General features: G+C 38.0%; 1 protein-coding gene across 5 annotated transcripts in view; it reads right to left on the bottom strand.

Moving 5' to 3' along the window:
- kuz (zinc-dependent metalloprotease kuz) overlaps positions 1 to 14695 on the bottom strand; it is an 81240-nt gene that overhangs the window by 25113 nt on the left and 41432 nt on the right. For all 5 annotated transcript variants that reach the window (XR_011444459.1, XR_011444458.1, XR_011444460.1 and 2 more), the window contains exons 4-5: positions 7624 to 7820; positions 7025 to 7559 (exon numbers count right to left, since the gene is read on the bottom strand). Coding sequence is in view for 2 of the 5 variants with exons in the window: in XM_017176732.3 (XP_017032221.1) it covers positions 7025 to 7559; positions 7624 to 7820 (732 nt within the window). In the remaining 3 variants the exon portion in view is untranslated. The remainder of the gene's footprint in view (positions 1 to 7024; positions 7560 to 7623; positions 7821 to 14695) is intronic.

Raw genomic sequence — 14695 nt, 5'->3', positions numbered from 1 at the left:
TATCAACGTTTCATGATCTTTAATCTTTAGACAAATGACAATTAAAAGTAAAGCGTACGAACAATAAACACAGCGCACAGCATACTTTTTGAGCTGGTGATCATAAAAACAGTTCGGGCTGTCCATAAAAAGTAACACATACATACATGGTCGAGGGGAGGCGAAAAAAGTTAGTCATGCGAGAGTTTAGTTGTCGTTGACACTGTCGCTGTTCTGCGTTGGTCAGCGCTCCAGAACCCCATAAAACTGAAAAACTTCAATTAATTTTCACATATGGTGGTGGCGGTTGGGGTGGCTTCGGCAGTTGGGGGAAATATATACATACAATACAGATGGGGCGGCGGTCAACGGCAGGAGCAGCCGGCTCTGAACCCTGTTCAGTGAATTCAATTAACCGCAATTTCCATAGCTGCGGCAGTGGACGGGGACCTGGTTCTCTATCAAATGCAATTGTTGTGCGGTTGGCAAACAACAATTTCCAGACAACTGGCAAAAAAGTGAGTGGAATACAAATTTTCATCATGTCAGCTAAAAACAAGACGTGACGCCAATGCGTCTAGGAAGCAGACAGCAAGATACTCTTCTTAAAATCAAAACTGGTTTTATGGTTATGAATACCTAAGGGAAAACGTTGTTTGCGTAAATAGCTCTACTTTGGTTCTACGATAAAAAAAAAACCACAAGTTGATATGTAGGGCTACGATTAGGGTATGGAATATTCCATTAGACTCTATAAAATGTCCTAATAAAAAGATAAGAACGACTGGAATATAACGAAACTCGTATATGAGAATAATTAAAACAGTTTTCTGAAATTTAATACCCATCGGACAGCAAGGAACATCTGCATGTATATCTGCCAGTTTTAACTTTTCCGTGTTACAACAGCCCTTGCAATTTGTCACTTCTAATTGCTTTTGTTGTTGCACTTTTTCAGCACGCAGCCGTATGCTCTATGTGTGTGTGCACTTGATTTTTGTTGACTCTTGTATTGTAATTATGCGGTCAGATGGCCAGATGGCCAGATTCAGATTCGAATTGAGATTCAGCTGCAGCCGTTTTGACGAGCTAACGATGCAGATGACCCATTTCTGGCGAGCTGATTTGTAATTAGCTTGGCCAGTTCAGTGGCTGGCTGCCCTTTCCATGTAATAGACAGGAAGCTGACTGACTGCGGTTACATGCTCGGTGATTTGCATTTTCGGATTCCCATTTGAGGCGAAATGGTCGGTGAACAATTCATTGCCAAGTTGGAGTACGGCAACTAATGTGGGTCAATTATAAGCCGATTATCTCGAAGGGACGCTCGTTATCGTTAGAATCGCAGAATTTTCGATTATTTAAAGCCTTTCATCGAGCTCGTTCAATAAATTCACGCCAAATGCTTTGAAGTAACGAATATAACGGAAACAGATTAATGATTTCGTAAGAAGAGTATCGATTTACATATCGAATTTCTATATGATATATAAATACAATATCGATATATCGACATTTTCTGCCATCGTTTTTTGGGTGTATTTACTAGACTTAAAATTTGTTTGATTGATAAAATGTTTGTTTATCATAATATCAAAGTTCATCTATCATCTTATCGTCATATATCGATATCTGGCATCCCTACTTTATGTATAGGGGCTACTATGCTATACTTTTTGTTAGATTCATAAAATTTTAATTTTTGTATACATCAAAGTTCTCGATATATATTGATTCAGTATCGATCAATCGATATCGATCGTCTTCTAGGCTCAAATATTTCTAGATTTATTAAATATTATTGTTATATTTAAATTAATATTTCAACTTTCGAAAGCTTTTATGAGAAATACGAGCATGCCTCTTTAAATATATTAAATGTTTACTTATAAATTAATTTAATTTAATTTATAATTTTTGGTTTTTTGCATTTTTAATTTGTACAACGATAATTTTTTATCGATATTAATTTCCTTCATAGAGAATTCATACCTATCGATTTAATGGATGCCTCTACAAATGTTCTCCACAGACCAACTTGACGAGCCGAAGCTCCACCGCCACCGCCTACAAATTTCTGCTGACCACAAAGCTAGAAAACCTGCGGGCTGAGGGGTGACTAACCCAGCAAACTGTCTGTGACCATGAGTTGAATGACCAGCGCTAACTTAATAGAAGTTGACACATGTCGCCACGCATGCAAAATGGATTCATCCAACCGCAGCGGGACGTGGTCGAGAGTTCAGCCCACGCCATCGGAAGGAGCACCACCATCGCAGGCGCAGGCCATTGTGTGACTGAATTTGATTTCAATATCTCTGCCCACACCACCCCTTCGTAGCCTCTTCAGCCCGCGGCAGTGTGGCCAATTAACAAGGCCTGGTAATGTCCGATTTATACAACTAATACCCTTTGGGGCGACAAATTTATCAATAGTGCTTAAAATTGTTGATACTACAGAATCTTCTGAAAATTTTATAATATTGTTTGTAATTAAAACCAACTTTAGTTTTAACAGCGTTAATTAATAGCGAGTCCTCGGTAACAGAACATTAATTCCACACTTAATAAGATTTATCAATCTTAAGGACAACCAATAACAAAATTGCTAAATTGTATCTGCTAAGATAAGTCTCAGCCTTCTTTAGTATTTCCACATTTATACAAAATTTTGCTAAAATTAAGCCTAAAAAACAGTTTATCATTTTTGAACGCAATATGTAAACCAATATAACCAGCTGTTTATAAGGTATCAAAATAACTGAAGGGGGGAATATAGCGGACAGCAATGGAAAAAAGTATATCCCGCCTGCCCTGACTGTCGCTTGTCAATTTTGGGCTGCTTTTTTTGTGTATTTGAACCACTATAAAAGGGGGTTTTCAATAGAACTATGGGTAGTGAAATGGCAGGCGGCGAAGGGGAGGAACTTTCTTGCGCAGCGTAGCATGAAATTGTTTGTTTACAATTGCAAACTCCATACTTCATACCGAACAGGTCGCTTCGGCTCCCCTTGTTGTTGCTGCTGTTGCTGTTATCAAATACCGGAAATTATTGTATGTTATGCCAGCGTCAACATTGCCGACGGCATCGTCATCATCGTTATCGAAACGCGGCGTAAATCCTGTATTTATGTATTTTTGGCTGCTTATTTCATGCTTCGTTGGCTGATACATATTCATAGCACGACGAAGAGCTGGGCAGCCCATCGTTGCATAAAGTTTAAATCAATCACGTCGTCAGCGAGAATTACTCAAAATTTACACGAAATACTAATGATTTTAGTTTATCGATCCTTTTTCATTTTGCATAAATTCCTAACAGCATCACGTTTATTATTAAATAACTTGTAGTTTAAACTGCCCTCCGCTACTATTGACCTATTTGTTCATAACAGTTTCAACGGCGAATTTCGGCAATTCAAAGTTAAATGAGTTAAAAACCTCTGCGTGTCATTGATATTTATTCACAGAGTTCATAATGGGGCCCAAAAAGGACGACCGGGGAGCGGGAATTGTTCTATAAATTAGCATAACGTTAGCGAGTGCAATCAAATAGTCGTAAATAAGTGTGAGCCACATTGCATTTATGGCAGCTGCAGCAACTGCGCATAACGTTCCCACAGGCATGGTCAATGCACTCAAGGTCCCAAAGAATAAATGGAACGGGAGTGGGAGTGGGAGTGCAGGGCATACAGCAAAGTACTGTATAAGGAGCAACAGTGACGCCAGCACACAATGTGCCACTTGAGTTGCCCAGTGTTTCGCTGTGCAAAAATTATATTACAACATTGTGTGTAAATTGTGATTTCCAGGCGGCAGCAGCAGGAGTGAGGCTGCGCTCGGATTCACTGAGAGGAAATCAGGTTGAATGCCGAGAAATACAGTATTATTATATAATATTAAGATTTTAAGTGAGAGAAAAATGTTTTTTTTAATAACGAGAATACTGTATGTATCGATATATCGAACAAAAATCTTGTCAAAAATCGATATGATAAAAATCTATATTATCGATAAATTCGAAAGAACACAGAAGCATGTTGTAATGCAACATTCTTAGCAACATTTTTCTACTTAACATGTTCCTAGCAAAATTAGCATTCATTTATCTTCAGCTTTTCACCCTGCTTAATTTAAGTTTTTCATAAATTTAAGCATATTAAATTAAGGAGGTTAAAGGCACGTATTTTGCAACTTTTTAAATATCCAGACTTGTCGATATTTTTGCCATTCACTACTTTCTAGTTAAGATGTCGTAAAAACGAATCAATTGTAGTATCTTCAATTCCAGTAAGCATATTCCTTGATAATCCTAATAAGAAAATGTTATTTATTCAAGTCCGTACTTGAAATGTGGAGCTTGAGTTTCCTACCCTTTTCAAAAGACAATTCTGGCCAGTGTAATTGAGTACTTGTGCTGTGGCGTATGTTAACCCCTTGGCTGGATTCTAGGGGTCGCTGTGCTCACGCTCCGTTACTAGAGCAGCTAGAGCCAGCGAGCGAAGGGGTAAATATGGAGGGTTCACGGCGTGGGAGATGGAATATGGGATGTGGGATGTAGGGGCGGATAAGCAATGTGCGTGCGCCGCTTGGTCGGTTTTAACACGCACTTAACGCACCCCCTGTAGCTGCCACCCTCGGGTGAGTGAGCGAATGTGTACACTCCAACAATGTAATCTAGGGTCCGTCGTCGACGACTGCTCATTTCCACTACAAAAGTTAATATGCTGCTAAAATGCCATTAAAAGTGTGGCGGGGAGTGCGAGATTGCTAAAAGGGGCAGAAACAGCTTCTGATAAGTTAAGAAACGTAAACACCTCGCGACACAGTTGCGTTCTTGCCCCAGGACCCAACGGATAATAAGCGCTGGAAAAACTTGAGAAAAGTAAGGAAGTCCGTGAAAAGAATGTATGGAATTGGCAAGTTGACCGGAGCAGAAGAAAAAAACTCATAAATTGAAATTGAAATTAGTCTTTTTTTCCTTTGTGCTTATAAAGGTTTTTATTAAGTAACGGTCTTTATATTCTTTTGTAAACAATTTAAATCTGGAATTTAACAGAACGTCAAGAAATAAAAAAAAAAAACATAACTAGTAAAATCTTCTTTAATTTCTAAAGTTAATAAAGAAAATTAAATAACATCGCCATCAATACTCAACACTCATTTCAGCAAGATAAATTATTTTACTTTAAATGACATCTGAACACAAGGGTGCAAAGCTCATTAAAGGGAATTCGCCACGCCCCCAAACGCTAAGCAAACCTAGAACTCAACTAAATACCCTGTCCATGACCATAGTTTTATCAAGTGTTTTGGTGTTGATTCTCTGGGCATGTGTGGGTCTGTATTTGTGGGGTCGCTGTGGGAATGCCAAATTGCATACAATTTTTGCATTCAACAACAATGGTAAATTGTCGAAAAAAAAAAGTTGGTCAGCAAAGCGGTGGCCAAAAAACATACCGCTGCTGCTCCCATTTCAGTTGTTTAGCTATGCATTAGATTCCACTTCTTTTGTTGCAAAAAACAGTTGCAGCGACAACTTTATATGGGCGTGGCAGTCGCCCATTGTCTACCAATGGCTGTGGGAACCTGTCTGTACACGGTAAGAAATATCCATATGCAAGCTGAGCTATGGAAAAAATGAAAGCCGACTGCTGAGAGAGGAAGAATGCGGAAGAGCCGATGTTTACTGATGAAATATCGATAAATTCTGACTTGTTTTTCATCAGAGGTTCATTAACTTTTTTTGAAGAAAGAAATTAGAGTTAATTTTGACAGGATTGTCTGCTGAAAATGTCGGTTCGATGTTCAGGAATAATGATAATTCTTCTTCATACCTAGTAATTAGGTTTTTATCATACTTTCCGCATCAAAAATATTGGAAGGAATAGAATATAAACTGCACTTTAAGTTAAAATATAAAATGCAAAACTTTTCTCTTAGTGCTCTTGTGTGAATCAGCCGTCGGGCTGAAACCCGATGATGTCGTCATAGTTGTCGGTGGTGCCGCCTGCACAATAACAACGACGATGCATCCGCTCTTGGCTGCTGCTGCTTTTTTCTCTATTTGCAATTGCAACTTTTCATTGTCAGTGTCATTGTTGCAGCGATATTACGTACGAGTGTACGGGTCTGGCGGGCACACCTTCTTTGCCAGCGCCATTGTTGCCGGGTTGCATACAAAATTGACCATTGAACCGGCGAGGGAAATATTCCTTTTATTCTCTTCATGCATGGCTTGCTTTTAAAATAAAGTCGCTTGGATGTCTTTTTGCATTAACCTTTGCAAAAAGCGGCCTTTTTTCCATTAGAATGGGAGTTTTTCCAGCCAGTTCGATTCGTGCAAGTTACCACAGCCGCTGGCAGTTGTTTTCGTTCTATCTTGGTTTCAATCGTCAAATTTTAGAGGATCCATATGGTACAAAACACCTTTCTATAGTGTGTGCTGTGTTTTTGAAAACCATGTCCCTGTTGATATGTGGACTTTGGTTGAGGTTCTTTAAACAAACCTCCGAAAGAGCTTTGGAAGCTAAAAAAGCTAATACTGGCCCATCTATGAGCTAAATTAGTAGGTTCAAAAAACCATTCAATTTCAAGAAAGGTAAAATGTAATGAATACACCTTAGTTCTTAAATTCATTCATCCATTCAATCCCAACTTTAACTTTGACATTGCCACGCTCAACGCTTCGGTAAACAAGTTGTTGAGCTCAAGAACTTCTGAACCCAAGCCACCTTTATATCCAGTCTCTGCCGCCAGCCATCCTTGAGCCAGATGACAGCCCGACAAGCTACACGGGAGATGAGCATAACAAAAATGATTAGCAGTCACTCGCGACTGTCATAACTCAGGTGTCAAAACAGCAACGAAATGCTATCAAACAATTTCAAGGTTGACTTGGATGCGAGGGAATAGAATGAAAAGCTCGGAACTTCTGACGATGCCAGACAAATAAATCACATTTAACAATGTGCGGGGGAATTTTTCATTTCTGCACCGGCAAATAAGTTACTGCGATGCGAAGAGGGGACTTGTTTCGACTTACCTTCGCGCACATTTTCGTAGGCGTCCTCGACATGTGACTCCTTATAGATAATGGAGTGAAAATCAAGTCCGTCCTCGGCATTATCCTCCTTTGCCTCATGGGAATTTTCCGTTGTGGGTGGGAATGTTGTTGTTGACGACGACGACGACGACGAGGAGTCCGGTGACGCCGTTGTGGATTCAGCAATTTTCTTTGTAAAGTTTTCTGTCTTACTATCGAAGGCAGTTCTGTTGTTGTTACTGTTGAGTTGTTGGGGACCCAAAGGCCGCGTTGGCTGTGTATTTTTTATGGTGCTCCTTGGGGTGGAGGTTGTTGTCGAGAATTTCGACGGAGTTGTCGGTGTTGTCGCCGTGCGATTTGTGGGAAAATAATGTTTGGCATGTTCAACATAATAGGCATCACGTTCCGTTATAATTTTACCCTCAAATACCCCATTGTGTATGGAACCAAATACATAACTATTACGATCCCCTATCACTTCGCCCTCATAGATATGATCCGTGGAGACATCAATGGGGCCCTTGCTATCATAAAACTGGAAAAGTAAAGGAAATACGAGCATTACTTAAAATTAATATAATTGCGTATGTAATACTCACGTCTAACTTATTGCTAAATGTATTTAAATCACGCTTTAATCTAAGATGGAAGTCTCTTCCATGTGATGCAAACTTTAAATGTACATAATGATCTTTGGTCACTGATCGTCGCGCTCTATTGTGACTAGCTCGGATGTGCTCGTGATCATAGTTGAGTGTTTCGTAGTGGGATATGTATTCGTTCAGTCGTTCATGACCTGTAAGCGGAGAAAAAAATCAAGCAATTAGAATCCATATACTATTTAGACAGATATAGATAGTTTAATTTTAGAAATATTAAATATGAAAGTCAATGGCATGTCTCACGACATATTCATTCTTAAAAATATTCTGTTAAAGTAAACTAAATAATTTACATCAAGCAAATTCATACGACCTTCTCCAAAATGCACATTTTTAACTTCAACTTAAAAATCAATTACAAAGAACCATTTGGGTAACCGCAATTTAATTTAAATTGTATGCCGGAAATTGGAGCACAATGCCAGGGCAGATGTCCACGTTAGGTGGTCTTTGAGGCCTTTGGCCTTTCAATGCCTTGTCGACGCTTGGGATACTACCTTCACTTAATACTTTTAACATTTGATTGCATTTATGCGCCGGGATGAGGGGACTGAGACTGCATTTACTGATGCAATGCTCCTGACGGCTGAAAGTTGTTGCACATGCCACAGATGACGGCCCAACGGATGGCAAGTGGCACTTGTGGGGAGGGCGTGGCAGGACCTCTCTCCGAGTGGCAAAAACATATTTATTTTGGCAGATGGACTGGAAAAATGGAAAACGAGCAACGGCGACAGAGAAATGGCATGAAAGACATCGTTTGGGGTCGACAAAATTCGTGTCCTTTTCCCCAGTTACGACTTCCATAACATTTTTAATGCACACACACATACTTGGACGCATAACTGCATTACTTAAGTGAGAACTTTGTCTGCCAGTTGAGGCTAAAAGGCGAGGCCTTAAAAAGCACGTCTGATTGCGTAATGGAGGGTGTTTCCGACGGTCCTCAAAAACTGTGGTCATAAAATCAAGGTGTTTGATCTTTTCTACTAATGAAACTTGAAGATTAATAATAAGAAACAAGAGCTAAACAGTGTCCCTAGTATATATGTATATTAACCCGAAAGGTTTTTATAAAAAGAAAAGTATTGTCATACCTTTATTGAACCCAACAATTCCTGTATGCCCTTTAGGTATATGTATATATTTTTAACAAGTACGTAACATAGTGCATAAATTGCCTTAATGCTTGGGGTACTCATTGCAATTGGCGTTAAATTAATTAAAACTTTACCACAAAAAATACTGTAAAATACTTTAACATATAAAAACAGGTCGGTATGATGCGGGTACAACTTCAAAGGGACAGCCGGGAAATTACACAGAACCACAGGGTAAAAAAGGAAAAAGCCGAGTCCGAAATTTCAAAATAAACAGCAAAGGTCCAAAAATGGAGTATTGCGGGAGAGAGGTTGGGTAACTAAACTGAATGTTCAAACAGATATTAAACAACGATGATTATACCCTTTGTTCACTGGACTCTGGGTTATGAGGTTGAAATTTTTAGATTATACTTTATTTTTCTTATAATTCACATGTTATCATTACAATTTAGTGGATTTTAAAGATACAACAAAAACGTAACTTCTTTAGGTAAGCTTTATTATAAATCAAACTAACTACTAGCTCCATTGTTTCTTACTTTAAATATAGTAGATTTCAAAGGATACTCAGCAGTCGGATTAACGTAACTAGTTTTTCATCTCTTTTAGCCTTTTTTATGTGCAAACTTTATAATGAATCAAGCCAGAGTAAAAGGAGGGACCTGCAATGAGGAAAATTAAGGGAGCCCTTGGCCAAGGGGTCATTTCAGTAGTTGACCCACAAACCGGTACAAAGGTTTTCTCCGCTTCAATTCAGGTGGTTCAACAATGTGGAAAGCTCTCTCAGAGACTGATTAAACAAAAGCTAAAAACCCGAGGGCGAGGGAATTGCTTGGAAAATGTGCGAAAGGTGGCAGCAATAGCTATTTCAAACCTGGAAATGTAGCGCAATGAAAACGAAATTAACACAGTAAGTTGTCATTAGTAAGTGTATTTAAGAAGAGTTAAAGACATACTAATCTTAACTGTATAGCATTTAAGATCACACATGTATATGTATTCTATTTGAGAAAGGGTATATCATGTTGATTACTTTTCTTAATTCCAATCAGTGACACCTTGACTTACATATTGCCTGTTGCTTTCCAGTTTTTCCGCCCGGCACTTTTCATTTTGTAGCGAACACCTCCCCCCAAACAGCTCAGGTGCTGCTGCACAAATGGCACAAATAAGTAAGAAAAGCTACGTCGAAGAAGAAAAACCAGCTGGAAACTACTTTCGCTATTCGGTTATAGGGACCAGCGGGATCGGATGTCTGCCAAACGCGCTTGACCGAAGAAAAGGCCAGCACAAACATGAAGTAAAAACGAAACAGAAAACCAATTCAGTTCCTTGCTCTGCCTGACTTTTCCAAGACAAAAAGTTATCTCTTTTTTTTTTGTGTTGGCTGTGTTTTGTCAATTTTCCATCGAGGCTGGCAACGAAAATAGAAACCCGATATAGAAGAAACACAAATCGCATTACCAAAAAATGGGAAATCTGGCTGAAAGTAAAAATTATAGTCCAGCTAGCCGAGCCACTACGGGAAAAGTGTGAAATGAACTAGGGGGAAAGGCTATTTTCATTTCGTCTCACTTATATTCCATTAACCCGAATTCTCCCCTGCATATCGATCCGTTACGCCAGTGCCAGGACAAACGAGAATTTAATGCGCTTCAGCGAAGATGGGGATAAGACACAGCAGAGTTACGGAGCTGGATACTTTGTGACATTCCCAGCAGTCACAGCAGAAGACCACACCAAATCCCACTCGGCATTATTCATTTTTAAAGTGCATAAAACGATGATTCAATTTAGTTCGCTCGGGCGGACAACAGAACCGCTTAAATGGCTCTCGAGCTGAATATCTGACAGTGCTCTTGGCTGGGACCTGGCAGATAGGCTTAGGTGGGGTCCGTCCCTAACAAATGGGTCGAACATTTCTACAACCCAGTCGATATGCTTGTGAAATTGAGCTGCAATTCGATTACAGTTTTCAGCTAGTAATTGATGGATGACGTTTGGGCTTAGCGGGATAAAGCCAAAGTTGCTTCTACAAGTGTGGCTATTCTTTGATAAGTGATAAGTGGCAGGAATATTTTAGATGGATTTATTAAGCTGATTTGGATTTATCTAGTTGTTTTCTTATAAATAAAGGCATTAGAAAAGAATGTTTTGAATTTGTCAGACTCAATTTGAATTTATCTTAAACTGTACCTTAAATTGTAAGAAACAGGCAGAAGGTAACATCTCCTACCCCATATCGAATAACATTTAGCCTCTAGTTAAATGCAAATGAAAAACAAACATCAACATAACGTTTGAATTTGAAGACGGTCTGTGAAGGATACCCTCTTTAAATGGAAGGGACTGACGTTTTACTTAATGGAATTTATTAAAGTTACATATTCCACTCTACAATTGATAATAAAAATAATTTGGAGTGTATTCTTAGTATAGAATGTATTTAGATTGTATGACAAACAACTGGTTAAAAAACAACAAAACGAACTATTGCCGATTTTCGAGGTTTGCTTTGCCTTCGCATCGACGCACAGTAGCGCCTCTCGAACAATTAGCGTTGCAAAAATCAAAAAAGTCATGTTCGCAAAAACGATTTTAACCATACTTATTCGACAGGAAATTTAACAAGGATTCAGAATCTGCAATAAAATCAATTTTAAGATTTTTTTTTGTAGAAGTTATGAGCATTTAAATTTGAACTTTGTTTCGTTTTTTGCATCATTAAAAAAAAATGTGTAAATTGGTCGACTTTCAGGTAATATTACAAAAAAACCATACAACCAATGGTCATGGTTTTTACTTTAAATGATAGATACATTCATAAACTATTAAAGAACCTAAAAAAACGACACTTTGGTTTGGGCTTCTACAGGTAAATCGCTACCTGCCAGGTGTCCATTTTTTTCACCTTTTTCTGCCTAAAGTAGTCTATATCTTCTGACGCCAATGAAAGCCACTGACTACACTATGTCTACAAGTTACGTGGATCTTTCCTGGACCAGAATTAACTTTCATCGGCTGCGTCGAGCTGCGTCTGCGGAAATGCAACGCAAAAAACCAAAACAACTCAGGGTAAAATATACCAAAATACCGACACAATTTCATACATTTCAAGAAATATACTAACTGTAGCGCGTGGCGGTTACACTTCGAATTAAAAAAAAAAATTTTTTTTCAGTTTTCAAATTATTTTTATTTGAGCAAATACATAAAAATAAACATAAAAAATTAAATAAAAATTTTTGTTTAAAAATTGTTTTCATTGAAAAAAAATTATTTTTTCACTTTGATACCCTTTAAAAAGGCGTATTTGTGGGCGTGGTACTTTATGCAGTACATATATATATTTTACAACAATTACCTGTCCAATGCCGTTTAAATTATTCGATTACCTTATTTGGTTCAAAAGATATGATTTTTGCAACGCTAAATGAGAAAAGGCGCTACTGTGCGACGCTTAGGATTCCCAACGGGTTCTAGCTTAGATGAAGGGTACCAAGAAAATAAGCAATAGTTAGCAAGTGGTCTGATGATTTTGGTAGCGCCTATGAAAAGATCGTAACCACAGCTGCTACTTGTCGATTGACAAGTTCTTTTTGTGATTTTTGGCCAAAATCGCACCTTTGATAAGAGGTAAATCTCAAAGTAGATAAGAATATGTTGAAAAATTGTTAAGTTTTAATTTTTTCCAAAAAAAAATTAGAGTTGTTTCTATGGCAGCTATATAATAAAGTTATAACTACTGAGGTAGTCAGAAGATTATCCTCAATGTTCATTCAGATAGCTTCTAAATAGAGAAAGTAGTTTGTGTATAAATTAGAAATTTAATTTCTATTCAAATTTTCAATCAATTTTTAATGCTACTTTACTTACTTTTAAGTAACGAAAATAATTTCAGTGCTATGTGATTTATTGCAATTTTCAAGATTTTATTTGACAACCTTTCATGTGGTTTCCAGCTACTTTCGGTACTTGGCGTACAAGTACCAAGGTTAGCCCAGCTGTGGGCCACACCCAACACTTACAAGTTATGGAACAACTTTCAAAAGTTATATTTTTCGTGGTTTTAGGACAGGAAAAAAGATATCAACTAATGTCATGACATGAGTCGCATTAAATTAGAATATTGCAACAAACTAACGAAACCCTTAGGAAAGCTTGCTCTTGCTTAAATGTGTGTCTAACGTCTTGCACTTTACATAATTGACCAAGGTAGCTTTTAATAAATGTTAGGCCTGATAATCACATGAAAATGATTAAAGGACTCACAAGAAAATCTGTCAAGGTAAATAATTAAGAACGTATACTTTTATGTAATTGCACTTTACATTTTTCTTTCATGTTAATTATCTTCTCATTTCAATATTTTCACACCGTTTACCTGTGTAAGGTAAATGCATGTGTTCTGTTGCCCCGACAAAGCGCATTAAGTCTTTAGCTTCAAAAGCCAGATAACTACGAACAAGCAAAAAGCTGTAATACCACGGCAAAGCGTTCCAGTCTCTCACATGGCCACCTGGAGTGATGTCCTTTGTTCCAAATGTTGCCAGGACAAAGGCTAAGAGCATACACAAAGTCACCATAGCAACATGCTCTCTGGATCAGTACAATTCTGGTGGCAGCAGTAGTGTTACCTGCTTAAGGTTCAAATTGGTACAAGTAGGATACACTTTTAATAGGAATTTCATATATAAAACTGATCGTTGATATTCAACCCTTTTATTTTTTATGATTATAGTTCCTTGTATTGATCCCCAATCCTAAATTAAATCAATCTTATTATTTGTTTTTTGTTTCATTTTATATATTTAAAGGTGGAATGAGATGCCCTTTCTCTAAAGGCTAAAATAATTACCATATTGGATTCGAGTAGCTCTGTGAACTTTGTCTACAGTATCCGGGCAAATTTGACCACAGCACAGTTTAGGTCATGGGCATGCATATCGATAGATAGCGCCCTAAGCCAAGCTGTCAGTTCGTGGAGGAGTGGAGGCAGTGGCATAAAGTAGCCAATAATCCCGTAAACTGCAGAGGCAGGGAATAAGGAGGAGCAAGTTGGCAGACAACCGAGGCGGCAAAGGACAACGGAGCGGGCCAATTCTTGGCCAAGACTTTGGAAAAGCGCCTTAAAGGCCACAGCAAAAACTGCAGTACCAAGAACAGCAAGATGTTGGAAAAGTTTTCCATGTAATGCATTACAAGTAATTTCACTTGCTATCCAATACACAGGCCAACTTTGAGAGTAAACTAAAAACCAAAGCCAGTAAACCTACAATGGAAAAAAAAAAAAAAGAAAAACGAGAGCATCAAAAAAGTGTGTCTGTCCTAGATACTGGGCAAGACACCCACTTGGGGCGTTTATTTTATTTAAACAAGGGCTATAGTTTTTGATCAGCACCACCAGAGGTGTGAATACCGCGTTATCAAGGACTAGACTGAATATTTAAGAGTTCAAGAAAATAATGAATCACAATTAGGATTCAATGCTGGCTTAAATCAAATTTTTAGGTTTTCATATCAACAGAAAATGAAGCAGACATTTCTGCAATTCAACTGCAGAACGACCAGTAGTTATCCTTGGTGCCATCTTTATGGTGTATACTTTGATTTCACCATGTGCCAAATGGGAAAATGCCGAAAAGTGTTGGCACACACGCACACGCATTTGCAATCAATATTAAATGAATGTTTGCACTTGGCTTTCCTTTTGCTGGCTATTACGGAATTATTAGACATAATCAACAGCAAGAGCAATTAGTGCTGACATTCTGCCAAAGGATATGTAAATTGTAATTAGAAACTCTGTTAATTAAATTCTTAAGGTGACCTATTTGGGCAATTTTGTTTTATATATCTACTATTATTTTTATATATTCGGATATATTTCCCTCCAAACTATTGTT

This window comes from Drosophila kikkawai, chromosome 2R, assembly GCF_030179895.1.
Source record: "Drosophila kikkawai strain 14028-0561.14 chromosome 2R, DkikHiC1v2, whole genome shotgun sequence".
Taxonomy (NCBI): Eukaryota; Metazoa; Arthropoda; class Insecta; order Diptera; family Drosophilidae; genus Drosophila; species Drosophila kikkawai.
The sequence above is the reverse complement of the archived record's forward strand: the minus strand, read 5'-3'. Positions and strand labels throughout refer to the sequence as shown.